At 48.7% G+C, this 26,815-nt stretch overlaps 1 protein-coding gene across 16 annotated transcripts; it reads left to right on the forward strand.

Moving 5' to 3' along the window:
- Positions 1 to 2,499: 2,499 nt before the first annotated feature.
- On the forward strand, positions 2,500 to 24,823 carry LOC127048453 (zinc finger protein 239-like). Of its 16 annotated transcripts, none has more exons than XR_007773666.1 (6): positions 2,503 to 2,704; positions 4,371 to 4,472; positions 4,760 to 4,848; positions 9,307 to 9,377; positions 22,877 to 23,230; positions 23,931 to 24,823. XR_007773666.1 is itself a non-coding variant. In XM_050948293.1 (6 exons), exon 1 carries the CDS (start codon positions 4,873 to 4,875, stop codon positions 6,046 to 6,048), a length of 1,176 nt encoding a protein of 391 aa, XP_050804250.1. In that variant the 5' UTR covers positions 4,855 to 4,872; the 3' UTR covers positions 6,049 to 6,883; positions 9,307 to 9,377; positions 10,733 to 11,122; positions 13,317 to 13,421; positions 22,877 to 23,230; positions 23,931 to 24,823. The 16 variants fall into 16 exon arrangements, 7 of the variants coding, with proteins under 7 accessions (XP_050804250.1, XP_050804252.1, XP_050804251.1 ...); XM_050948293.1 differs by lacking the exons at positions 2,503 to 2,704; positions 4,371 to 4,472; positions 4,760 to 4,848 and adding exons at positions 4,855 to 6,883; positions 10,733 to 11,122; positions 13,317 to 13,421; XR_007773670.1 differs by lacking the exon at positions 9,307 to 9,377 and having other exon boundaries at positions 2,501 to 2,704.
- Positions 24,824 to 26,815: the final 1,992 nt, after the last annotated feature.

Raw genomic sequence — 26,815 nt, forward strand, 5'->3', positions numbered from 1 at the left:
AGCACTTTAAAAACTAGTCCCTGTTTATTTGTCTGCCCTTTTCTGATGTGCCAGATTCTTTTTTATGTGACTGTTTATCATCTGATCCTGCCCTTACATTATCGTCTTTCGTCCTCTGTTCCTGACTATAACCTGGAGATTCCCTATCATCAGACTCTCCCCTAAGAGAAGTCTGTGTCCGATCCACATGCTCCTCTGCAGCAGTCAGCTTTCCCCCATCTCCTAGTTTTAAAACTGCTCTACAACCTTTTTAAAGTTTAGTGCCAGCAGTTTGGTTCCACTTTGGTTTAGGTGGAGCCCATCTCTCCTGTATAGGCTCCCCCCATCCCAAAAGTTTCCCCAGTTCCTAATGAACATAAACCCCTCCTCCCTACACCATCGTCTCATCCACGCATTGAGACTCTGAAGCTCTGCCTGCCCTAGCTGGCTCTGCGCATGGAACTGGGAGCATTTCTGAGAATGCCACCGTAGAGGTCCTGGATTTCAGTCTCTTCCCTAGCAGCCTAAATTTGGCTTCCAGGACATCTCTCCTACCCTTCCCTATGTCATTGGTACCTACATGTACCATGACCAGCAGCTCCTCCCCAGCACTACAAATAAGTCTGTCTAGATGCCTCGAGAGATTCGCAACCTTCACACTGGTGCAAGTCACCATACGGTTCTCCTGGTCATCACAAACCCAGCTATCTACGTTTCTAATGATCGAATCTCCCATTACTAACACCTGCCTTTTCCTAGCAACTGGAGTTCCCTCCCCCAGAGAGGTAACCTCAGTGCGAGAGGCAACCCCAGCACCATCTGGAAGGAGGGTCCCAACTATGGGAAGGTTTCCCTCTGCTCCCGTTGACTGCTCTGCTTCTCTGGGCCTTTCTTCCTCCTCAACAGTGCAGGGGCTGTCTGACCGGAGGTGGGACAATTCTACAGCGTCCCGGAAAGCCTCATCAACATACCTCTCTGCCTCTCTTAGCTCCACCAGTTCCTCCACCCTGGCCTCCAAAGTCCGTATGTGGTCTCTGAGGGCCAGGAGCTCCTTGCACCGACTGCACACATACACATTCGCCCACAGGGCAGGTAATCATACATGCTACACTCAGTGCAATAAAGTGGCTAGCCCCCACTCTGCTGCTGGGCTTCTGCCTGCATTGTCTCCTAGTTAATGAAAGAGTGGTTTAAAGAAACGGGTTTTGGAAAATGGTTTGGATTATAGGTTTTAAGGGGACTACAGGGGAAAAGGTAGGACCGACAAGGTACTCCCCCTCCCTTCCCAACTCCCTTGCAAAACTCCCTTGCAAAACTTAGCAGCTGGTCACTTGTGCGCGGCTTTATAAAGCCCTGGCCTGAGTTAATGCCCATCTACTGATTAAGATGACGCTCAGTTCAGCGCACTTATGACATGTCTGTTTTCCACTTCTTTTACATAATGCTTTATGGCAGCTCAGCTGCTGGAGCAAAATACTTTAATTCTTTATTAATTGAGTCCCGTATCAGATATTCCATCATCTTGCCTGGGATGGACGTCAGGCTGACGGCTTATAATTAGCCACATCAACCCCACCCTCCCCTTTTCCAAGACTTATTGAAAATCAACTCTGACAGCACAGTGAGTTCCTAAGCCTGATCTTTTAATACTCTTGATGCAAGTTAGCTTGACTTGCTGATTTTAAAAAAAATCTCACTTTAGTAGCTGCTGTTTAACATCCCCCAGAAATTCTTCAGGAATGGAAAGAATTTCATCAGCATCATCTGCTATGACCACAATATTCAGCTATTTCCTAAATACAAAATAGAAATATTTATTGAAGACTTCAGCTTTTTCTGCATTATTTTTGACCATTCTACCATTTCCATCTAATAATGGAGCATGATCATTTTTAGAATTCCTTTTGTTCTTAATATTCTTTGAAAATCCCTTCATAACTCCTCTTTCATCCTTAACTCTGCTGGCCATAGAGTTCTCCTGGAGTTTCTGTCCTTCCCGTTTAACTTTTCTATAGCTTGTAGCTGATGATTTCTTTGTATAACTATCAAACTTCATGTTTTGAATTTGACAGATGGGTTGATTGATTGATTTTATATAGCTGCCATCAACTAATTTTGTTTAAACCAGTGTGTGTTCTTGTTCACAATCACATTTTTGGACATTTACTAATGTGTTCTTAAACAATGTCCAATTCTCATTCACATTTTTCTATTTCAATTCTTCTGCCCAGCTGATTTGGCTCAAATTATTTTCAGCTTCATGTAACTGACTCCTGAAAAGCCCCAAGTGTGCATCTAGATTACCGGGCTGGACTGCTGCAGGGAATGAGCGGGGCTGGCAAGTGAGGGCAGCGCGGGGAGCAGCGGCTTCAGCAGCGGTTACTGCGCATGCCCCGCCCCGCCCTGCCTACTGGGTGCTGCAGGTAGCGGGCGGGGCTGGGGAGTAAGGGCAGCGGGGTGGCGGGAGCGGCTTCAGCAGCGGTTACTGCGCATGCCCCGCTCCGACTAGTGGCGGCTGCAGGGACCGGGCAGGGCTGGGGAGTGGGGAGTGAGGGCAGCGGCTTCAGCAGCGGTTACTGCGCATGCCCCGCCCCGACTAGCCGCTCCCGGGGAGCTCTCAGCTCGTGGGCTCCCTCTGTCGGCTGCGCGGAGCCGGGGCTGGACTTCCCGGGCCACAGGCCCCCGCCCCCCTTGGGAGCCGAGCCGAGCCGAGCCGAGCCAGCAGGTGAGGGGCCCGGGGGAAGGGCCGGGAAGTGACTCTGCCCCCACGGCCCCGCCCCAGCTCCGCTCCCGGGGGCTGCGAGTCCCAGAGCTGCTGCCCCCCCCCCCCCCGGGAGAGCGAGCGCCCCCGGCCGGGCCAGGGCCCGAGTCTCCCCGCCCGAGAGCAGGAGGGAGCCGGGGGCAGAGACCGCAGGAGCAATGCGGGGGGAGGCGGGGCTCCCGGCTCCCAGCCCCCCCGGGCAGGGCCTGGCCTGGGGAGAAGGGGGGGCAGGGGGAGGATCAGCCAGGTCCTGCCTCTGCCTGGTGCCCGCGCCGCTGGGGGGACGCGCAGCCCTGGGGACAGGTCAGGGGGTCCCGGAAAGAGGCATCTTTGATTCTGCTCTTTGGTTGCACAATTTTATCCTTTTCAGTTGCTTACAAAGTGCTGAAATGACTAGATGGACCTTGGGTCTGAGCTAGTCTGGCAGCACCTTTGTTCATCTTCTGGCTAGAAAGTCTCTCTCCAGAATGAAAAAGTGTTATCAACTTTTGAACTAATTCGGTAGCAGAAGGATTTAGGCTGGTAACTTTATACTTGAGACAGCGAGAATTCCTAGGTCAGACGTGCTTATCTCTCAGCTCTAGTTAAAAATGACATAAGAACATAAGATTGGCCATATTAGGTCAGACCAAAGGTCCATCTAGCCCAGTATCCTGTCTACCGACAGCGGCCAATGCCAGGTGCCCCAGAGCGAGTGAAGCTGACAGGTAATGATCAAGTGATCTCTCTCCTGCCATCCATCACCACCCTCTGACAAACAGAGGCTACGGACACCATTCCTTACCCATCCTGGCTAATAGCCATTAATGGACTTAACCACCATGAATTTATCCAGTTCTCTTTTAAACTCTGTTATAGTCCCAGCCTGCACAATCTCCTCAGGTAAGGAGTTCCACAGGTTGACTGTGTGCTGTGTGAAGAAGAACTTCCTTTTATTTGTTTTAAACCTGCTGCCCATTAATTTCATTTGGTGGCCCCTAGTTCTTATATTATGGGAACAAGTAAATAACTTTTCCTTATCCACTTTCTCCACATCACTCATGATTTTATAAACCTCTATCATATCCCCCCTTAGTCTCCTCTTTTCCATGCTGAAAAGTCCTAGCCTCTTTAATCTCTCCTCAGATGGGACCCGTTCCAAACCCCTAATCATTTCAGTTGCCCTTCTGTGATGTGTGTGTTTCCTGAGGGTTGAATAACTCTCCATTCTGCACACACACTGATTTCTTCTTTCATTTGCTAAGTTTTGTTTATTAACTTAGGATCTGAAAATGCCAACACTTCCACACGTGCTTGTCTTTAGCCATCTGAGCGGTCTCATTGACTATTAAATCGCTGTTTCTGATCAGGTTTAAAAATGTCTCACAGATTTATTCCTGGTGGCAGGGGCAGAGTCTGTGCTATAATCAAATGACCAAGGCCTGGAACTTTAATTACGGGATCCTAAAAGTACATTTCCAAATCCATATTCAGGCAGTGGAATAAGTGGCCTGGTGTCAATAGCTCTGGACACTCAGAACCAAACCCCACTGTTGCAGGCTCAGCGTTTTTGAAACTTAGGCCACTTAGAGGTAACTGACTGTTGGGGCCCAACTTGATGTTGCTCATTTGTTTGCTTGACCTCAAGTAGAAGTTCCAATGTCCAGACCTGACGTGATCTCCTGGCTGGAGTGAAGAGAGGAGCTGTGGGGCCCCAGTCTCCAGAGAGAGGAGGAAAGAGAGATACTGAGACGTAAGAAATTGGCAAAAGTGGCTCTGAAACTGTGTTTTACACCCTCATGGCATATGCCACTCCTGAGTTTTCACCAGTCCCGTGTGCCCATGTAGAAACAAACACTCTCCTCCATATTCAGATGGGAATAAGGTGGCAGAATTGTTCCCTTCTTTCTCTCCTAGAGAAAAGGATTTGGGGGCAGTTGTTCAGTTTGTTTCTTCTTTCCCATTCCCCTTTGTGATGTCCTCTTTTTTTCTGCATCTCAGTGGGTGACTCCAAACTGGATTCTCTCTCTGTCCCAGCAGGTGACGGGACGGTGAGTGAGACTGAGGAGGAGAACCCTCAGCTAGGAGTCCAGAGCAGAACCACACAGGACTGTTTGGGAAGATCCAAGGTGAATATTTCCCAGTGACTGGGGATGGGAAAAACTTGTAAGACCCAGTCCAGGCCACAGGGGCAACAGGGAAAAGATCCAGGGCAGAGACAGGATGAATCAGCTCATTGGAACAGAGGGGTTGGAAAAATCAAAGAAACTGCTCAGCTCACAGTCCCCACTGGAGAGACACCCAATATGTTTGGTGACTCTGGGAAAAGCATACCTAGGAGTTCAGCCCATATTACTCAGCAGACAATCCACATGGGGAAAAAACCCTATAGATGTGCAGAGTGTGGGAAAAGCTTCTCTCAGAGTACTACGCTCATTAACCATCAGAGAATCCACACAGGAGAAACACCCTATACATGTTTGATCTGTGGGAAAAGCTTCCGATACAGCTCAGTCCTTGCTACACATCAGAGAAAACACACTGGAGAGAAACCTTATAAATGTCCTGAGAGTCAAAAAACATTCAGTGGCAGTGGAAACTTTAACAGGCATCAGAAGATGCACACGGGAGAGAAGCCCTTCAAATGCACCGAGTGCGGGAAAAGCTTCAGGGAGGGCTACCACCTTGTTTCACATCAGAGAATGCACACGGGAGAGAGACCCTATGGATGCCCTGACTGTGGGAAACACTTCTCTGACACTGCTGGGGTCATTATCCATCAGAGAATCCACACAGGAGAGAAGCCCTATATGTGCCCCAAGTGTGGGATCAGCTTTGTTCAGCCCTCACAACTTGTTAGACACCAGAGAATCCACACCGGAGAAAAGCCCTATAAATGCCTGACCTGTGGGAAAAGCTTCAGTGATAAATCACTTTTAAATCAACACCAGAGAATCCACACAGGAGAAAAACCTTATACATGTACGACTTGTGGGAAAAGCTTCCGATACAGTTCAGCTTTTACTACACATCAGAGAAAACACACTGGAGAGAAACCTTATAAATGCCCTGAGTGTGGGAAGAGCTTCAGTAGCATCACAACCTTTAATGGTCATCGGAAGATACACACAGGAGAGAAGCCCTTCAAATGCTGTGATTGTGGGAAAAGCTTCAGGAGGCGCCCAGACCTTAATGTACATCAGAGAACACACACAGGAGAGAAACCCTATAAATGCCTGACCTGTGGGAAAACATACCGATGTAGCTCACACCTTTCTAAGCATCAAAGAAGCCACACAGGCAAGAAATCCTTGAAGTGCCCTGACTAGGGAAGGGAGAAATGAATAACATCTCTGCCAATTCCTGTGAATCTCAGAGTGTCAGGCCAGGCTGGAGTGATTGTGTAATGGGGATTATGCAATGGTTCTAAGGCAGAGAATAAAACCACATTCTGGGGACAGAGCTGTGTAGAACAAGAGGCTGGGATAAGGTTCCCACATTGGGATGAGATTGGTTTATGATTTTTCAAGAAGCTTTGAACAGCTTCTGATCAATGCCTACATTTAAGTTAATTCCCCACAATTTGTCAGTTCAGGCCATAGTCAAGGAGCATGTTGGATTCATCGTTGACACTAAGCTGTCACATAGTAGCATCTGCAAGTAATGTTCTCTATCATCTCCCCTTGGCTAGGAGATGCTGTTCCCTGCAGGCAGACAAAAATCCTGCCTCAGTTACTTACAGCTTTGTCACCCCTCAGCAGGGCTGCAGCAATGTGATCTGCCTGGCCATGAAACCATCAGTGCCAAGGGAGCTTCAGCTAGTACAGAACGCTGCAGTGCATCTTCTCTGCAACGCAAACTCCTGTGAGCATACGCCTGTCCTCCACTCCCTACATGGCCTGTCCCAGAATATCAAATTATGTTCAAGATCTTGGTCCTTATCTTCAAGGTGCTCCATGGCCTGGGCCCGGGTTATTTAAAACACTTCCTAAAGCTCTGTGAAGAAGACCATAGACAGCAACTTTGCAACTCTGGCACATTGAAACTGGCCACAATAAGGGTAAAGTTTATTTGGGCAGAGACAAAACTGCCGACTGAGACATTGGAATGAACTCTCCCAGGAGCTAAAGACCATTACCAACCTGACCACCTTCTGCTCCAGATGTAAGCCACATTTCTTAAACTTTGCCTTCTGTAGTATAAATACATATCAACACATATACTTGTTGCCACAAACAAAAGCTGCCGTAATAGATCTCTTCCCTGCACGCACTTGTCCCCCAGGAAATGATGAGAGAACAAACATGTGACAGAAGGTTGCTTACAGCACCATTGAAAGGTGCTCACATACTGTGGGGATGCGCCTGGTTTAAGCATCCACACAGAATAGAATTCTGCTGCCGTGCAGCTCCAGTCTGATTTTCTTATTCTTTGCAATTTAGCATCACAGACTCATCGAGGATTAGGGTTGAAGAGACCTCAGGAGGTGTCTAGTCCAAGTTCCAGTGTCCCTCTAATTTTTGCCACTCGTGTATGAAATGAATCTTATGTGACACCAACATGGAGGTGGTGTGTGACAGATCACCTCCATATTGGGGCACATGTCAAAATTAGTGGGATGGGGCTGAGGGGTTTGTTCGGTATGTGGGAGGGGGTTCCAGGCTAGGGCAGAGGGTTGGGGTGTGGTGGTGAGGGCTCTGGGGTGTGGCTGAGGATGAGGGATTCAGGGGACAGGATGGGGCTCTCTGCTGGGGCAGAGGGTTGAGGTGCAGGGGGGGGAATGAGGGTGTTGACTGATGATAAAAAATATATAAATACACCAACCACATTAGAATTACCAGAAACTATAAGCTGTTCAGCCCCAGTTTCAGAATGTGTTAAATTGTCTTGCTTTCAGACCCTATCTGTATAGAAATTCCATTAAAGCACACATGTATAAATTTTCAATTCATGTACATTTTATATAGGATCAAAGAGACTGTTGTATTGGGATCACATGGCCTTTACCTCTCACTTTCCCAACTCTCCTCTATCCCCTGCAATCTGTCTTTCACCTACTCCTTCTGCTCGGGTTGCTTTCAACAAAAGGCAAGAGTAATTTTCTCTTCTTAATTCGGTTGCCTTGAGTGTTGTCACTTTCTCCTTTGCCTTGTGTTTTCAAGCAACAGGTCTTGATTTTGTTTTGGTGTTTCTCCTACCTGCCCAGATTTTCATCAGCACCCTTTGGAAGCTCCTCTGTTTAGGGTGGCTAAAAATCACAACTAAAAATTTTATTTAAATTATGACATTTAAATATGGTTTTGGGTTTTTTTTAATTTAAATCAAATATCTTATTTACATATTGCTAGTTCTTCTCTTCCATTTTATGGTCTTACATTGTCAAAGTGATGTTTTCTACTTGTTTTGGTTTTTTTAGTTTCCTAAATGGTGTTAATCTCCTCCCAACCTCCTGCCCTGAGCCCCCTTCCGCATTCCAAACCCCTCATCCCCAGCTCTACCCCAGAGCCCGCACCCCCAGTCGGCACCCTCACCACCTTCTGCACCCACTCCCTTGCCTCAACCTGCAGCCCCCTCCTGCACTCTGAACTCTGCATTTTTCGCCACACCCTGGAGCCTAGGGGGCCCACAAAATCTAATAGCTCTGGACCCCCAGAAATGCTAATCTGGCCCTGGGTGGAGACAAGCTGTGCCGGGACTCAGGCCAGAGGACTCCGCCAAGCCGTCTCCCCACCAGCAGCACGGTGCTCCAGGGGAAGGGGCCTCTCTCTCCCTACCAGGCTCTGGCAACATGGAGCTCTGGGGGAAGGGGTCTCTCTCCCCCCACTGACAGCAGCGAGCTCCGGGGCTGGGAGAGAGGCCTGCAGCTGCCTTTCATACCCCAACTGGCTCCGCTCCCACCTACCTCTCTCCTCTCCAGGCCCTTGCTGCATGGCCCTTTATAGCTGCTGCGCAACCGCGCAGCTGAGAGAGAACTTAGACTCCAATCCCCTGCTTGAAGCAGGACCAACCCCAATGAAATCATCCCAGCCAGGGCTTTGTCAAGCCAGGCCTTAAAAACCTCTAAGGATGGAGATTCCACCACCTCCCTAGGGAACCCATTCCAGTGCTTCACCATCCTGCTAGTGAAATAGTGTTTCCTAATATCCAACTTATGCCTCCCCAGTGCAACTTGAGACCATTGCTCCTTATTCTGTCATCTGCTGCCACTAAAAACAGCTGAGCTCCATCCTCTTCAGGTAGTTGAAGGCTGCTGTCAAATCCTCCCTCATTCTTCTCCTGTGCAGACTAAATAAGCCCAGATCCCTCAATCTCTCCTCATAAATCATGTGCCCCAGCCCCTTAATCATTTTTGTTGCCCTCTGTTGGACTCTCTCCAATTTGTCCACATCCCTTCTGTAGTGTGGGGACCAAAACTGGACGCAATATTCCAGGTGTGCCCTCACCATTGCCAAATAGAGGAAAATAATCGGTTCCCTTGATCTGCTGGCAGTGCTCCTACTAATGAAGCCCAATATGTTGTTAGCTTTCTTGGCAACAAGGGCACACTGCTGACTCCTATCCAGCTTCTTGTCCCCTGTAATCCCCAGGTCCCTTTCTGCAGAACTGCTGCTTAGCCAGTCGGTCCCCAGCCTGTAGCGATACATGGGATTCTTCCGTCGTACTTGTCCTTGTTGACCCTCATCAGTTTTCTCTTGGCTCAATCCTCCAATTTGTCTAGGTCACTCTGGACCCTATCCCTATCTTCCAGTACAGCGATAGGATTTAACTTTTCATTTATACTTGATAGTACGTTATTTAATAAAATGGATACATTCAGGAGCAATAATGGTTTCCATGAGGTTTGAAATGCAATGTCCTGACCTTGGCCTTAGGATGACGATTTATTTGCAACTTTCCTGCTGTGCAGGAGGAGGAATAACATGGGTCTGAGTTTCTCAAATTCATTCATCTGCAAAGGAGAAGAATGTGAGAATGGGCCTTCATGGGGTGAGATGGGACCTTTAGGAAAGTCTCTTGAAGTGTTTCATTTAAATTAGAGTCTAGCAGGGCTCTGCTGTTTATTCCCCATAGTTGCCATGAATTCATAGATCTAGAAGGTTTAGCTTATTGGTTCTGAACCCATGGCCCATGGGCCACTTGCAGCCCAATCAGCATGCAGCTGTGGCTCATGTGACATCCTCAGGGGCATTCAAGTGGTACATATCTTGGGTGGATGCAGCCCACATAACACAGAGAGCGCTGCATTGCGACCCACAGCAGTAAATAGCTTGAGAACCACTGGTTTAGCTAGATGACCGAGTTGCTGAAGCAGTGTTCCCTCTAATTTTTTTATATCCATATGCAGAATGAATTTTGTTATGTGCACCAATAAGGAAGTGATATGTGATAGCGGTGGAGCCAAGGTGTTCAGAGTATGGGAGGGGGCTCAGGGCTGGGGCAGAATGTTGGGGGTGAGGGCTCCAGCAGGGGCTGCGGGCTCTGGGGTGAGGTCGGGGCTAAGGGGTTTGGGCTGCAGGAGGAGCCTCAGGACCGGGGCAGAGGGTTGGGGTGTGAGGAGTGAGGGCTTCTGTTGGGGGTGCAGGCTCTGGGGTGGGTCCAGGGATGAGGGGGTACAGGCTGCAGCATAAGAACATAAGAACGGCAGTACTGGGTCAGACCAAAGGTCCATCTAGCCCAGTGGCCAATGCCAGGTGCCCCAGAGGGAGTGAACCTAACAGGCAATGATCAAGTGATCTCTCTCCTGCCATCCATCTCCATCTTCTGATAAACAGAGGCTAGGGACACTATTCCTTACCCATAGCCCTCTCTCTGTGCAGCAGCCCAGGGCCAAGGGAGAGGTGCCTCTCCCCAGCTGTGGCTGCTCTGGGATCAGGGCTAGAGAAGTGGCAATCTACTGAATGTGTTAATCCTATTTGTATGCACGCATTTCTTTGTCTGAAGTTAGAAATATGAGGTATATATTTGTTTTACTAATGTAGTCATACTAAGTGAGGACCATTAATGGTATTTCAGGAACTGGATGGCTCCATTTAACTAGAAGTAGTTGTGAATGGTTTTGTTTTCCTGTAAGTCTTCCTGCGGATGTGTGAGCTAGCCCATAAAGTATGGAGCCTGGGGTCTCACAGGGACATGTGACCATGTCACCTGATACTGGAATCCATCTTAAACCAGGTACTTTCCCATAAGGAACTGGGAGGGTCAAGCTGAAGTAAAGGACACCTGCCTTTTGCCAAATCTATAGAAGGGGATGAAACAGGACAGAAACTGCGGCCAGTCATGAGGAAGGCCCTACTTACCATCCAGGATGTCTGCTGGAACTAACATACAGTAAACGGGGGAAGGATTGGGCCTGGACTAGAAATGTGTCTAGTCTGTGAAAAAAGCTTATTGGAACATCTGAGGGTGAGATATTACATGTAACTAGTTTCTTAGTGTATTAAGCTTAGCCTTGCGTGTGTGTTTTATTTTGCTTAGCAACTTACTTTTTTCTGTCTGTTATCTCTTCCAATCACTTAAATCCTACCTTTTATACTTAATAAAATCACTTTTGTTTATTAATAAACCCAGTGTAATTGTTACCTGGGGGGCAAACAGTTTGTGCATATCTCTCTACAACGGGGAAGAGGGCGAATAATATGAACCCGCACTGCATGCCACTTTATAGAGTGTGAGACAAATTCATCTGGGATTCAGACTCCCAGAAAGGCTGTGCACTGGGTGCTAGGGCAAGTCCCTTTTAACTGAGCTGCCCCAGGGCTGAGTGAACCTCTGTGTCTGTGTTCTGCAGAGGGTGTGGCCCTGTCTCAGGGTCTGTGCTGGAGGAGGCCTGCAGGGCCTGGCTCAGCAGACAGAGGCAAGGGGTGCCCATTCTGGGGGAAGGGTTAGGCTCAGTGGTATCTCAGCACATCAAGTGACAGTCCCAAGCGGGGCTCTACAAGTGAACCCACCACACTCCCCTTCCCCTCCCCCCACCACCCCAGATTGTCCCAGTCCTGCCGTTCCTCTTTCCGTGGGCCCAATGGAAGATGAATGTGGCCAGCCAATGGGAGCTGGAAGTTGCCAGACTCTTCCAGGGTGGGAGGGGAAGGGACAGGACTGGGAACTAAAACTGCAGAGCAGAGAGACCAATAAGTCTTAGGGGTCCCAATCCAGTCTCCCATCACCCCCCCACCCAGCTCCCAGGGGATCCCTCCCTGTGCCCCAGCTCACACCCACCCAACTCCCAGGGCCCACCCTGTGCCTCTAGGTCCATCCCATCCAACTCCCAGGAGGCCCCTCTCTGTGCCCCAGAGGCTGGGGGACTCCTCCCTACGTGCAGAGCTCCCACCCACTTCCATGTCCACACGGCTCCCAGGAGCCCCCCTTCCTCTACCCCACAGGTCCAAGCCTCCAGTTCCCAGCCCCCTGCTGCCATTCTCCCCAGTTTTCAGAGTCCCCCTCCTGCATGCCACACTCTGACCCTACAGGTCCCCATGCTCCCCAGCTCTCAGGGGCTCCCCCTTTTTCTTACTCAGCCCAAAGGGACTTGCTAGTGCAGGGAGTTGGGGATATTTTGGGAGCCAACCTTCCACCATCACCACCCACTCTTGCTACCTCCAGTGTGCTGGAGCATTTTAATCTCTTTTCCCCCCAATAACTCCCTGCTCTGGGCCTGGGGAGGGGCACTTGAACACTGGAGATGCTCAGTATGGGGGTGGGAGAAATCTGTCCTGGAGCCTGCATGTCTCTGCCCACCTCCTGGTATCCCCACACCAGTGTGATTCTATCTAGACACCTCTGGTTCCCTCCCCCCTTTCTGGGTGTCTCAGGTCACCATGCGCCCCTGTCACCACAGCCCTCTAGTGCCCTCCTGTCACTGCGCTTCCCCTTGGGCTGCCGACCCTCTGGGGCTCTGGCAGAGGAGCTGGATGCTGTGCTGAGTGGGAGAGGTTGGCAGGTGCAGGAGAGGTACGACTCTGCCCAGAGCCCTCTCACCCTGTCAGAGTGCAGCGGACCTCCTACTACCTCGTCTTGCTGTCCTGCTCAGCGTCCAGATGAAGGTCCCTGTGGCACTGGCTGGGGGAGTCAAAGTGACTGCTGTGGGGTTTCCTATGGTGCCCGTCACCATGGCATCCAGATGTGGGTCACTGCGGGGCAAGACTGGCCCTCCAGGTGGGTGATGTGGTCAGGGGGGTGCTGTGGTTAAGAAGCAAAAAGCAGGGTGAGCCTGGAGTGCCAGGTCATGGAAGGGAGTTTGGGGCAATGAGGGGGGGAAGCATAGGCTGGGCGGGGAAGGTGGGGAGGAGCCTTGGAAGGCATCTGCAGCTGGCGGTGCCATAATACAGGTTTGCTCAGGGTATTGTTTTCCCTAAGGATGGCCCTGCATGTGGCCATCACCAGCCGGGAGCTCCCCATATCTGACAGGCACAGTGGGTAGCTAACCAGTGTAGTGCAGCTGGATCAATGGTTGGGAACTCGTGTGCTGCTATAGAGGGGGTGCTGCTGGGCTGGGGTATGAAGCTTGGCCATGCACAGAAAGTTACTGGTGGCTTTGCATGGTTGAGGTTCTTGAGTGGAACTGCTGGGACTCGTGCCTAATCATTGTCCCCCGCACCAGGTCTTACAGCTTACCAAAGGCCTGAGCTATTCCTTCATGGTGCAGCAAGGCCTGGTGGATCGCCCTGGCAAGGTCCTCAGTATTCAAGTGGAGTGATCTGGCCAGGTCAGTGGTGACAGGAGCTTCTGCTTTCTTTTCTCCAATGAAAATGGGAACCTTTGTTCCCAAAGCGAGTATGAACACGCAGGTGTATGTGGTTCCTCCTGTGGTTCTGAGGGACCCACCTTACCCACTGCTTCTCTGATGTAGGAACCTTTCACTGGAGAGGAGAGAGCAGCCATTGGACTATATGTTGGGTAGCTGCAGATTGACAGCTCTGTGCCAGGTGCTTTGGGGAGATCCGCGCTGCTGGGTGGGTGGCGGACGGGGAGAGATTTTCTGGAACGTGTGGAACTGGCAGAGAAGATGCTACAGTGTAACACCCCAAATAGTAAGGGAAATAGGGGCATCATGGTGCGGGGATCCTAGCAAGGTAGAAGGGTGGGAAACAAAGGTGCTGAAAGCAAAGATATGACTGAAAGATGTTGCAGTTTTGATTTTATTAAGAATTGCTCCATGGATTGTTTCACATTGGTGGGAATATTCCAGAGTGGTTTTTTAAGTAGAGTTGGGCTTTATAAAAATAAAGTAGCTCCAATTGATCAAAACAAGTTACCCAATAACATGGTGCAAAGGTAGGAGCAATGGAGCGGAGGCTGAGCATAGCTCCAGTGCTCAGTGCACCTCTGTGTGTGCTGCTGGTTTCCAACACTCATGAAAGTTGGGTGCTTGGAGATGGTCACAGAGGAACCATCAACTCACCCTTTGCTTTTCCTGGGGGTGGAATAGCAGGGGCAAAGCCCTGCTACTTGGGAGGGGGTGGTGTCAATGGAGATTTCACAATCCTGTGTTCTCCCCTGGGTGCAGGACATGGCTCGATTGGGCGGCTAGTCATGATTTTGGCAACAGAATGTTCTCCCGCACAGCTGTTTGCATCTGCACCAGATGGATCACTCATTTTCCTGGGCCAGGCGCTCCCTTTCCTTCTCTTTCTGTTCACTTATGGGACTTTCACATTGCTTCCGGAAACCTCTTCTCCACACTTCTGCCCTATAGGGCCCTCAGCTGGAAGGAAACCAAAGTTTCAACAGCCATGACTTTTCTCATTTTCTTTCCGTTCCCTTGCAGATTTGCCAGGCATTCAGTGGCTTATAAGGCCCCTCTGTACATGGACCGTTCATTGCAGGTGCTAGGGGAACACAAAGATATCAGAAATCGTTCTTGTGCCAACACTCATTTCCAAGACAGCCATGTTAACAGATTGCTTCCGTTTTGTTGTGTATTTGGTTGTCATGGTTTTTGTTCCTATGGCAACTGAGTTAGATTATTAGGGGATAGCCCAGCCAGCTTCGGCTGGTTAGGCGAGCTCTTTGTCTGTAAATAAATGGTAGCTTTGTTAGCTGTCTGCTGTCTGGCCTCAAGTGATTTCTTCCTAAACCGGCTGCCCCCAAGGATATAACAAGTGGCGACGAGGATGGGATTCCGGTGCTGCTCCAGTAACGGAAGGAAGTAGAAGTCAAGGTAAAGAACAAACAAACAAAAAAACTGCTTGTTTGCGCTGACTGTGAAAGCGAAACTAAAAATCATGGCTACTCTGACCAGGCCACTGGAACCTTTAATTAGAATATAGTGCAGTGGCCTGTGTATACTGAGCGTTCTGAGCTTTTTGTTATTGCAAATGACATTACAGAAGCAAAGAAGGTGCCAATATTCTTAAGTGTTGTAGGGGCTAAGACCTACTCCCTGCTACGCAGCTTACTGCACCCTGTTAAGCCTGAGACTAAATCTTACAGTGACATTGTGGAAATCCTGGGGTCCCATTTTTCCCCAAAACCACTGGTAGTTGATGAAAGATACAGGTTCCACAAAAGAGACCAGAAAGGAGACGAAACAGTTGTACAATTTGTAGCAATTTTTAAAAAACTAGCAGAACACTGTGAATTTAAGGAAATGTTAAATGATGCCCTGCGTGACAGGTTAGTGTGTGGCCTCTACAGTGAAGCTATAAGGAAGTGCCTACTGACAGAGGCTCAGCTTACATTACAGAAGGCTGTTGATATTGCTGTCTCCATGGAACTGGTTACAAGGGAGGTGCAATCCATTATTGCATCCCCTAGGGTGCAAAAAGTGTCACAAGAACCTACCCACAAAACTGGGGGGAGTCAGGAATGTTACCGCTGTGGTAAGCCAGGTCACCAGGCATCAGAATGCTGGTGTAAGGACCTGGTGTGTCGACACTGTGGCAAAAAGGGACACATTGAGTGTGCCTGTAAACAAAAGAAAAAGAGGCCTGTGGTCTGGCTGATAAAAAGAGGAACTCTGCATACCCTAGAGCAGACCCAGGATGATCAAGGTGACACCTCATCGCAAGAGGAAGTGCCACTGCATGTTTTGTCTTTGGCAGTGGGCTCACATGAATACTGGGTAACCCCGTTGTTGGACGGCAAACCTATACGCATGGAACTGGACACCGGTGCAGCCATCTCGCTGGTCTCCGAGACTGTGTATAAAGAAAAGCTACAGCATCTTCCACTTAAGGCAACAAAAACTGTTCTGAAGACGTATATGGGAGAAGCTGTGTCCATGTTGGGCACTATTGATGTTAAGGTGGAGCTCAATGGACAGGCTGCTAAATTGCCGCTGTTTGTGGTGAGAGGTAATTACCCAGCCTTAATGGGTAGGTCTTGGCTTGGGAAGATTCAGCTGAACTGGGCAGAAGTGCACCGAGTGACTAAAGAAGAAACCGGTCTGACCACTATACTAAGGAAACATGCTGCTGTTTTTGGAGAGGATCTGGGAAGTATGAAGGGAATCACTGTGACATTGAACATTAAACCTGACAGTCCACCAAAATATCTGAAAGTCAGAACTGTGCCATATGCCATCAGGCCGAAAGTCGAAGCAGACCTGGAGCACCTGATCACAAATGGAGTCCTAATACCAGTTACCCATAGCCCATGGGCAACTCCTATCATTCCAATAGTGAAGAAAGATGGCTCTCTCCGGATTTGTGGTGATTTTAAAGTCACTGTCAACCCAGTGTTATGTGCAGAGCAATACCCGCTTCCCCGCATTGATGACCTCTTCGCAGGCCTGGTTGGGGGACAAAAGTTCAGTAAGATTGATCTGAGTCAAGCATATTTACAGATGCACATCGATGAAAAGTCCCAAGAGCTGTTGACTATTGTGACTCATAAGGGGCTTTATCGATACTGTCGCCTACCCTTCGGAATAACATCTGCTCCTGCCCTGTTCCAGAGGGCTATGGACCAGATCTTATGTGGCTTGCCAGGAGTCCAGTGCTATCTGGACAACATCCTGGTCACTGAAGGAATGAAGAGGATCACTTAAAGAATTTAGAGGCTACCCTACAAAGACTGGAAGAGTATGGCCTATGAGTTTGCAAAGACAAGTGTGAATTCTTCCAGCCCTCTGTTGAATATTTGGGACACATCATTGATGCTGCGGGTCTCCATGAGGCCCCTGCAAAAGTTAAGGCTATTGTGGAGGCTCCCCCATCTCGAAATGTAAGCCAGCTGTGCTCGTTTCTAGGACTACTGAACTATTATGGAAAGTTCATCTCACAGTTAGCCACACTGCTAAAACTACTTCACGAGCTCCTTGGGCTGAACAAGGCCTGGAAGTGGACTGAAGCCTGTGATGTTGCATTTAACAAAGCTAAGGATGCATTGCTAAATTCTGAAGTTCTAACGCACTTTGATCCATCCTTACCCCCTACAATTGGCCTGCGATGCCTCCCCTTATGGAGTGGGAGCAGTCATGTCACACATTATGCCTTCGGGAGAAGAGAGACCTATTGCTTTTGCTTCACGCACTCTAAGCAAAGCAGAAACTAACTACGCCCAAATCGAACATGAGGCATTAGGAATTGTTTTTGGAATTCGGAAGTTTTATCAGTACCTGTTTGAGTGAAAGTTTACTCTTCTCACAGACATCGACCTCTGATGTCAATTTTTGGACCCTACACAGGCATTCCCCCGTTAGCTGCTAGTCATATGCAACATTGGGCATTGTTACTTTCAGCACACACATATGAAATCAAATATCAGAAATCCACTCTGCACGGCAATGTAGATGGCCTCTCAAGGTTGCCTTTGCCGGTCAAACATCAAGATAGTGCCCAAAAGGAAATCTTCTACTTTGAACAGGTAGAGAATACACCCATCACTGCTACTCAGATAAAGAAGGCAACTCGCGTTGATCCAGTATTGTCCCAAGTTATGAACCTGGTAATGCATGGAAAATCTCGACAAACCTCTCCGGTCTCACCCAACCTTGTTACCTACATGGCCAGGAGGACGGAGTTATCGGTCCAATCTGGTTGTTTGTTGTGGGGGAGACGTGTCATTATTCCACCGCCACTGAGATCACAGATGTTTAGAACAGCTACATTCCGGTCACTGTGGAATAGTGCGCTTGAAGGAAATTGCACGAAGCTATTTTTGGTGGCCTGGATTGGACAGTGCTATTGAAGAGAAGGCAAAAGCTTGTATGTCATGTCAGAGTGTGAGGAATGCACCCCAGTGGGCACCCCTACATCCATGGGACTGGCCTGAAAACCCACTGGCCTCCTTGAAGGAAACATGTTCTTGGTGGCAGTAAATGCCCATTCTAAATGGCCAGAAGTCTCTATAATGCAGTCCACTACTGCAGAGAGTACTATCCAAAAACTACAGGGACTCTTTAGTCGTTTCAGTCTGCCAGAACAACTTGTGAGCGACAACGGACCGCAGTTCATTTCTCAGGAGTTTCAAAATTTTATGAAGGCAAATAGGATACACCACATCACGTCAGCACCATATCATCCATCCACCAATGAATTAGCTGAAAGATTTGTGCAGACAATGAAAAACGCTTTGAAATCAGCAACGGGACAACACGCCATTCAAAAGCGTCTGGATACCTTCTTACTTTCCTACAGAAACACACCTCATGCTACGACCAAGGCATCCCCGGCCTTTCTAATGATGGGACGACAGCTGTGCACTTGCTCTGATCTACTGAAACCTTCTGAGCCTCGACAAATTGTGCAACATCAGCAGCAATATTAAGTCATCAGATGGGCACCCAGAGCAACAGACCAAACCTTTAGCTCAGAACAGCCAGTTTTGGCTCGGAATTATACTTCCGGAGCTAAATGGGTCCCTGCCACGATCATCACTCAAACAGGACCTGTTTCCTACACAGTCCGGACTGCAGAGAATCTTACCTGGCGGCAACATGTAGATCAGCTGTTGCCAGGTCATGCCAGTCCTCAGGACACATCTGCAGTTGAGTGGTCTGACTTCACCTCTTCTGGTGAGACACCGAATCACGAATCACCTGTTCCTGACTGTTCTCCTCCATTACTGCCGGCGGCTGAGATACCCCTTTGCCCAGCATGAGCTGATAACACCTCCTCACCTGTTCGTGTTGCGGACCCTGAGCCCATAATACTTTCGGTGCAACAGCACCAGAAGTTCGCCGTAATCCACCTAGAGACAGAAGGCCTCCTCATCGACTGGATTTTTAGCGAGGGCGAACCCACGGTTATGGGGCAAAGTAATCCCCAGGGTTTAGCCGGGAATGGAGGCAGTCTACCCTCCTTTTCTAATCTATTGTGTGTTTTGTTTAGGGGATGTTCTTATTAGGGGGGAAGGAATACGCTGTGTATTTGGTTGTCATGGTTTTTGTTCCTGTTGCAACTGAGTTAGATTACACTGCTCTACAGCCAAAATGCTCCTGAAATAAATATAGTCCAACTTTACTAATTCTGGGTCACTGAGAACGAAAATGATGCTTCAAATTGTTGATTGGCTCTAGTTTTCAAGATATGCTATTGGGTCAGTATATACGACCCTTGACTTGGGAATTGCGGAGGATAAGTGAGTTATAAAGGGAAGGGATCTCAATTTAAACCAGAAATGACTAAAATACATCTTTGACTGGATCTATGAATAAATCTGTGACTGGGTTTGGACACTACTTGCTTTTTAGGCAAAACAATGAATGATGCAATCTGAAGCTGGTATTGCGTCATACATGATATGAATTGCATCATGTTATTCCTAGAAGTCATGGATGATGCAATCATAACGAAGCTTACATCACTCTGCTGAACAAATTGCCCTATATCAGCTCTAGAAATCATACAGTGTCGTGCTCTCTTATTTGTCAGTGTTTGATTTTCCAAAGGGACACATTTCTATTTAACCAAAGTGAGCAGCGATGCCTCATACTTGTGTGAACAGTGCAGATAACTTCTGCTATGTTTGTGGTGAAGTGACTTTTGCATCCCAAAAGCGCAGTATAACCACTATGGTTAAGAAAGCCTATCACCTTTATTTTGGCTGCAAAATTGGAGATCAGGACAAGAGGTGGGCCCCACACATATGCTGCAACACTTGTGCAACAAATCTTCACCAGTGGTTGAACAGGAAAAGGAAATCTATGCCTTCTGCAGTGCCAATGATTTGGAGAGAGCCAACAGATCATAGCAGCAATTGTTACTTCTGCATGGTGCCTCCAGTTGGGAAAGGTGTGTCAAAGAAGAAAAAGTGGACTGTGCATTATCCAAACATTCCATCAGCTATACGCCCAGTACCCCACGGAGAAGGACTGCCAGTTCCTGATGCACCAGAATCCTTCTCACTTGAGTCAGACGAGGAAGAGGAAGAGGAGGAAACTTCTGGTCCTGAACCATCAATGTCACAGGACCCACATTTTCTCCCATCCTCCTCCTCTGAACCACACCTCATAACACAAGGTGAACTGAATGACCTTGTCAGGGATTTGGAACTACCCAAGAGTAAGGCAGAGCTGTTGGGCTCCAGACTACAGCAGTGGAATCTCCTGGCAGGCCATCAGGGCAAATGGAGCCCCTCAATGCTTGCAAACTATTGCTGGACAGTGACAAGAGATGGTCCATTTAATGAATACAAGAGACAAGCCAAGAAGCACCGAGTAGACACTGAATAGGACTAAACTACGTACATAATAGTTTTTGCCTTTTGTTTCATAATCAATTTTATTTATATAACGCTCTTGCTGATTTTTAAAGTGTTACATAAACAGGACAGGTGAAATATTATCATGTAAAGGAACCATAAACACATGAAAAGACCTAGGTTTACAATTTATGATTAAAACTCTACTATCTACACAATATACATAGACATAAAATGTAAAAACTTAAATATCTTAGAAACAATAGGCAATCAGTTGTTTTAATTGTCATATTTGAATTCAGCACATCAAAATACATAATAAATATCACATTTTATCTCTGAAGCAGACGACTTCTCAAAAATTGTAGACCAGTGTTATTAGGAGGTAGCCCAGCCAGTTAGGGGAGCTCTGTGTCTGTAAAATAAATGGTAGTTTTGTTAGCTGTCTGCTGTCTGGCCTCAAGTGATTTCTTCCTAAACCGGCTGCCCCCAAGGATATAACACGTTTCACTTTTTAAATGCCACTCCCATGTGCTTTTGTAGACTGGGCTGCTCTTAGAGATGGTAAGACATTTACCGCCTTACTTCACCCTTGAATAGGATGCCTGTACAACTGCTGGGTGTGTGGTGGGGGGAGGGCAGCATGGAATAGGTTAATATTTTCAGGTACACTTCTTCAGCCTCCTCTTATGTTGGAGGATTTTACCTTGAGGTGTGTTCCAGAGAGGCAGAGAAGGGTCTTGTTCAAAAAGGCAATGGGTAAATCAGCGAGATCTGTAGTGAAGTTGGTGCCCCCACAGCTGGTGCAGGAGTAGGGGGAAAACACCCCCTATCCTGCCAGCCCTTACAGTGTGCATCATGCTAAAACTGAGTACTGTCCGCCCCTTAGAGAAGAGAATGTAACACCTGAATATTACCACAAACAGCACTGCAAAATTAATAGACTTTTGCAATATTTGGTCTAAACCCAAGAGGTTAACAATGTAGCCACAAGTGCCTTATCTCTATGCATCATGGAATGACTCTGTGCCTCCTTTGGGCTATGTACCTCCCATTATAGTGATGGCTTGAAGCTCTGAAGGGAGATAAAGGCGCAGGGCACAGATCATGCTGGAAGCCAAAGGACGTCCTCTGTTGCTTTTCCTCTTTCCCTATCTGCTGTGACAATAAACATGCCAGCTAGGCCAGATGTTGTATGTTTAACCTGCAAGGTGCTGCCGTCTTGCCCAGCGGAAGGAGGTCTGTTGTTCTTTGGGAGGTGGCAGATCTATGTCCAACCTCCTTCTTTGCCAAGCTGATCCAGCTAATTCCTCCATTCAGTACAGCTACACTGAACACAGTTAATGGCAGCTGGAGGCGCTGCAGATGCATGTGGAATTCAAATCTGTGGCACCCACCACACTAAGGATTGCACTGTCTCTTAGTTCCTCTGTGTGTCTGCGTATTGCAGCATCACTGTCATGGCCCCCAGTGGCTATTGCCAGCCCCTGGCACCACAGCTAAGGGAAATTTAATTCATGACATCATGAGGGCCAGTAGATGGACAAGGTAAAGGGCAGCCCCTGCTCTGTGAGAATTTGCTATCTGAAGTCCAGGAGATGGGGAAGGGGGATGGGATGTAGCAAATTCTGACAGTGTAGCAGAAAGGAATAGCTGGGTGTCTGTATCCGCTACTGGCAGCAAATTGTGCAAGAGAACAGTCTTGGGACACGTTTCGTAGAAGCCCATCCCTAGTGCTGCTCAGCAGATCAGACATTGAACTTCCTGGGTCAGATGCCACCACTCCTGCTGCCTTTCTTGCCGTGGTTTTCGAGCTAGTTACCGTTGTGGGACGCATGCAGTATTACCTGTATGGCTCTGGGAATGTCACATGGGTCGCAGTCGTGTACAGACTGGGCCACAAGCAGCTCTTGGGCCGCAGGTTGAGAACCTCTGCTTTAATGTGAGCCAGGAACCTGGGCTGAGCCGCTGCTGCTCTCCAGTGGGGTGTGTGCGGGGAGCACCCTTCCCTAGTGCCCCTCTGTGCCCAGACTGGGGGACTTTCTCCAGGCGGGGGCTGGAACCCCCCCAGGCTCTTACCCAAGCCCTCCTTCCTGGACGGGTGAGTGACTGCAGCTCCCGGTTTTGAATCGGGTGTGTAGTGATCCCAGGGTATCTGCAGGGTGACAGGGTGAAGGAGAGAGGATGGGAGAGGGCTGGACACTGGGTTGGAGTTATGGAAGAGCCAGGAAGTAAAGTTATTATTTATATTATATATACGTTATTAATATATAAATTAATATATAAGTTATTAATTGAATAGATTAAATGCCAATAGCCAATGTTCCATACTGGGGAAACCGGACTGATTGATTGATTCTTTATGGAAATATGCTTATATGGATATGGCTTAACTGAGATGTACTTCATGCAAGAGGCCGCATGGAAAATATGACTGGAAAGGTTGTGATTTACTGAATGTGAATATCTAGTCAGTGTGCCTGTATCATTTCTGTAGCTGAAGTCAGGAATATTGACCATGTGTCTGTATTTCAAATGTGCTACTTTGGGTGTCACCCACAACTACTCCTTCAGGTACAGCAGTGACAAGCCAGACAGGCTGATGGCTCATTAGCAAAGACAAAGGACTGTGAAAGGGCTTAGTCCTGTGGACACTCCAGACAGCTTGCGAGTAATGGCTGCCACAGCCCTGCAGAGACCTGGGTCCGAGACACCTGGCACTGGGTTTCCCCCCCTTTCGAATGCCAGTGTTTTTCCACGGGATGACAAAGGGTTCCCACCATACACAAGAGCGATATAAGGCAGGGGAGTGTCGGCATCGTGGTTCTCCTCTGCCTTCCCACCCAAAGAGACACTCAAAAGCATCTGGAAGCAAGAACTGAACTGGAGGGAGAAGGGTTGAGCTCAGGCTGGAAGGGCGTCTAGCCTGTGAGTAATAATACCTGAAGTCTCATGCTGCAAATGATGCCTCTGGCTTTCAAGACTTTCTGTAATCTGCCTGGGACAATATTTAGGGGGAAATTTTACTATTTGTAGCCAGTTTCTTTAGTGAATCAAACTTAGTTTGCATGTTTTGTTTTATTTGCTTCGTCGTCTGCTTTGTTCTGTTTGTTATCTCTTTAACCACCAAAATCTGCCTTTTATAGCTAATAATATTTGTTTTGTTTATTATTAAACCCAGTTTATGTAATTTATAATTGGGGGGGAGAAATTGTGCATATCTCTCTTCACATTGAGGAAGAGGGGGACATTTTATGAGCTTGTGCTGTACAGATATTTCTATACAGTGCGAGACAGCATTGTTTTGGGTTTAGCCCCCAGAAGAGGTGTGCACGGGAGTGCTGGGTGAGTCCTCGCACAAAGAACTGACTTCAGTGCATGCTGCAAGAGTCCAGAGAGCCTAATTCAGCAAAACAGAGAGGGGGATCCAGGCTGGTGGAGCAGTGAAACCCCAGTACATCGAGTGGCAACCTGGACGGGGTGTGCGGGGGGTGTCCACCCTGTCACCAACTGATTATAAGCACATGTTTTAAAAACCCAGGAGACAGCAAAATAATTGTATTTTCTGAGATCAATGCAAAGGACTAATGAAATCTTTAATTTAAAAAAATCTTTATTAATTTTGCAGAACAAGCAGAACTAACCTTGTCAGAAAGAAGAATGAAAGTAATAGAAGAGTAAAGCCCGCGCTACAAAAGAGAAAGAAAACCAGAACTTACTACCATATCATTACCATTCATAGCACAGAGTACAGTGATAACGTACATATGCTACCCCTGATGGAATTCTGGGCCAAACAAAATGAAAATTCAGTGCACAATATTGTAAAATTCTGCATATTTCATTTGTCAAAGCAACACAGTAGAATCACACCATTTTCAGTTATTTTGGTAATTTATTTCAAAATAGCTGTCAACAATACAGGATGTGATGAACTGGGGTTTTGTGCTGTTGCATGTGAGTCTTACTGTCCTATACTAACACTGGGTGTACCTCAGTTTCCCTGGGTACTGCACCAGTGCCTAGATGGTGATAGGAATTGGGTATGTGACTTTTACTGAGGCTCTAGGACAGGTCAGGCTGCCCATCTGCCTACACATAAACAATGACCGATGCCCTTTGTAACCTGAGTCCCAAGAGAGGGGTGCAACCAGGTCACTCTTTGCCCGGGAAGCAGACAAATAGTGGGGAACGAGCAACAGGCAGGTCGGAGGCCCAGTAGCTGGAGGCTGGTCAGTCTGCATTGGGGACTGGTGGGATCCAGGGCATCTGGCCTGGGAATTCCCTGAGATGCGTTAGGCTAAAGCCGGGGTTGGCAACCTTTCAGCAGTGGTGTGCCGAGTCTTCATTTACACACTCTAATTTAAGGCTTCGCGTGCCGGTCATACATTTTAATGTTTTTAGGTCTCTCTATCAGTCTATAATATATAATCAAACTACTATTATGTAAAGTAAACAAGGTTTTCAAAATGTTTCAGAAGCTTTATTTAAAATTAAATTAAAATTCAGATCTTATCAGTTAAGTGTGATCCTTGCCCTTGCTTTTCCTTGCTGAGTTTTCCAATGTCTGGGAGGGAGTTAGGGTAAGGGAGGGCGCTCAGGGTGGGGGTGTGGGCTCTGGAAGGGAGTTAGGGTGTGGGAGGGACATCAGGGTCAGATGCGGGGTCTGGGAGGGAGTTAGGGTGCGGGAAGGTGCTCAGGGTGGGGATGCAGGTCTGGGAGGGAGTTAGGCTGTGGAAGGGACATCTGGGTGGGGAGGTGGGGTCTGGGAGGGAGTTAGGGTGGGGGAAGGTGCTCAGAGATGGGGGTGTGGGGTCTGGGAGGGAGTTAGGGTAGGGGAGGCCGCTCAGGGTGGGGGTGCAGGTCTCGGAGGGAGTTAGGCTGCGGGAGGGACATCAGGGTGGGGAGGTGGGGTCTGGGAGGGAGTTAAGGTGGGGGAAGGTGCTCAGGGATGGGGTTGCGGGGTCTGGGAGGGAGTTAGGGTGTGGGAGGGTGCTCAGGGTGGAGTGCGGGGTCTGGGAGGGAGTTAAGGTGTGGCAAGGTGATCAGGGCAAGGGAGGGTTCTAGGAAGGAGTTAGGATGTAGGCAGGGGGTCAGGGTGGGATGTACGGTCTAGGAGGGAGTTAGGGTGTGGGAGGGTGCTCATGGTGGAGTGCGGGGTCGAGGAGGGAGTTAGGTTGTGGAAAGGTGATCAGGGTGAGGGAGGGTTCTAGGAAGGAGTTAGGGTGTGGGAAGGGGGTCAGGGTGGGGTGTACGGTCTGGGAGGGAGTTAGGGTGTGGGAGGGCGCTCATGGTGGAGTGCGGGGTCGAGGAGGGAGTTAGGGTGTGGAAAGGTGATCAGGGCGAGGGAGGGTTCTAGGAAGGAGTTAGGGTGTGAGAAGGGGGTCAGGGTGGGGTGTACGGTGTGGGAGGGTTCTCAGGGAGGGGGCGTGGGGTCTAGGAGGAAGTTAGGGTGTGGGAGGGCACTTAGGGTGGGGGTGCGGGGTCTCAGAGGGAGTTCGGGTGCAAGAAGATGCTCAGGATGGGTAATTTAAGGCTTCGTGTGCCGGTCATACATTTTAATGTTTTTAGGTCTCTCTATCAGTCTATAATATATAATCAAACTACTATTATGTAAAGTAAACAAGGTTTTCAAATTGTTTCAGAAGCTTTATTTAAAATTAAATTAAAATTCAGATTTATCAGTTAAGTGTGATCCTTGCCCTTGCTTTTCCTTGCTGAGTTTTCCAATGTCTGGGAGGGAGTTAGGGTAAGGGAGGGTGCTCAGGGTGGGGAGTGCGGGGTCTGGGAGGGAGTTAAGGTGTGGAAAGGTGATCAGGGTGAGGGAGGGTTCTAGGAAGGAGTTAGGGTGTGGGAAGGGGGTCAGGGTGGGGTGTACGGTCTGGGAGGGAGTTAGGGTGTGGGAGGGTGCTCAGGGCGGGGGCGTGGGGTCTAGGAGGAAGTTAGGGTGTGGGAGGGCACTCAGGGAGGGGGTGTTGGGTCTGGAATGCAGTTAGGGTGTGGAAAGTGCTCAGGGTGGGGGTGTGAGGTCTTGGAGGGAGTTAGGGTGTGGGAGGTTGCTCAGGGTGGGGTCTGGTAGGGAGTTACGGTCTGGTAGGGCACTCAAGATGCAGTGCACGGTCTGAGAGGGAGTTAGAGTGTGGGAGGGCGCTCAGGGTGAGGTGCATTGTCTGGGAGGAAATTAGGGTGTGGGAGGGTACTCAGGGTGGAGGGTGTGATCTCGGAGGGAGTTAGGGTCGGGAATGGCGCTCGGATGGAGTATGGGGTCTGAGAAGGAGTTAGGGTGTGGGAGGGTGCTCAGGGTGGGCTGTGGTGTCTGGGAGGGAGTTACGGTGGTGGAGGGGGCTCAGGGTGGGGGTGCAGGGTTTGGGAGGGAGTTAGGGTGCGGGAAGGTGCTCAGAGTAGGAGTGCGGGGGTTAGGAGGGAGTTACGGTGAAGGAAGTCGCTCAGAGTTGGAGTGCGGGGTCTGGAAGGGAGTTAGGGTGTGGGAGGGAGCTCAGGGTGGGCTGCGGG

The sequence above is a fragment of the Gopherus flavomarginatus genome, chromosome 3 (genome assembly GCF_025201925.1).
Source record: "Gopherus flavomarginatus isolate rGopFla2 chromosome 3, rGopFla2.mat.asm, whole genome shotgun sequence".
Classification (NCBI taxonomy): domain Eukaryota; kingdom Metazoa; phylum Chordata; order Testudines; family Testudinidae; genus Gopherus; species Gopherus flavomarginatus.

Coding starts and splice junctions, on each gene's coding strand:
- LOC127048453 (XM_050948293.1), top strand. CDS start 4,873: ATGGGAAAAACTTGTAAGACCCAGTCCAGGCCACAGGGGCAACAGGGA.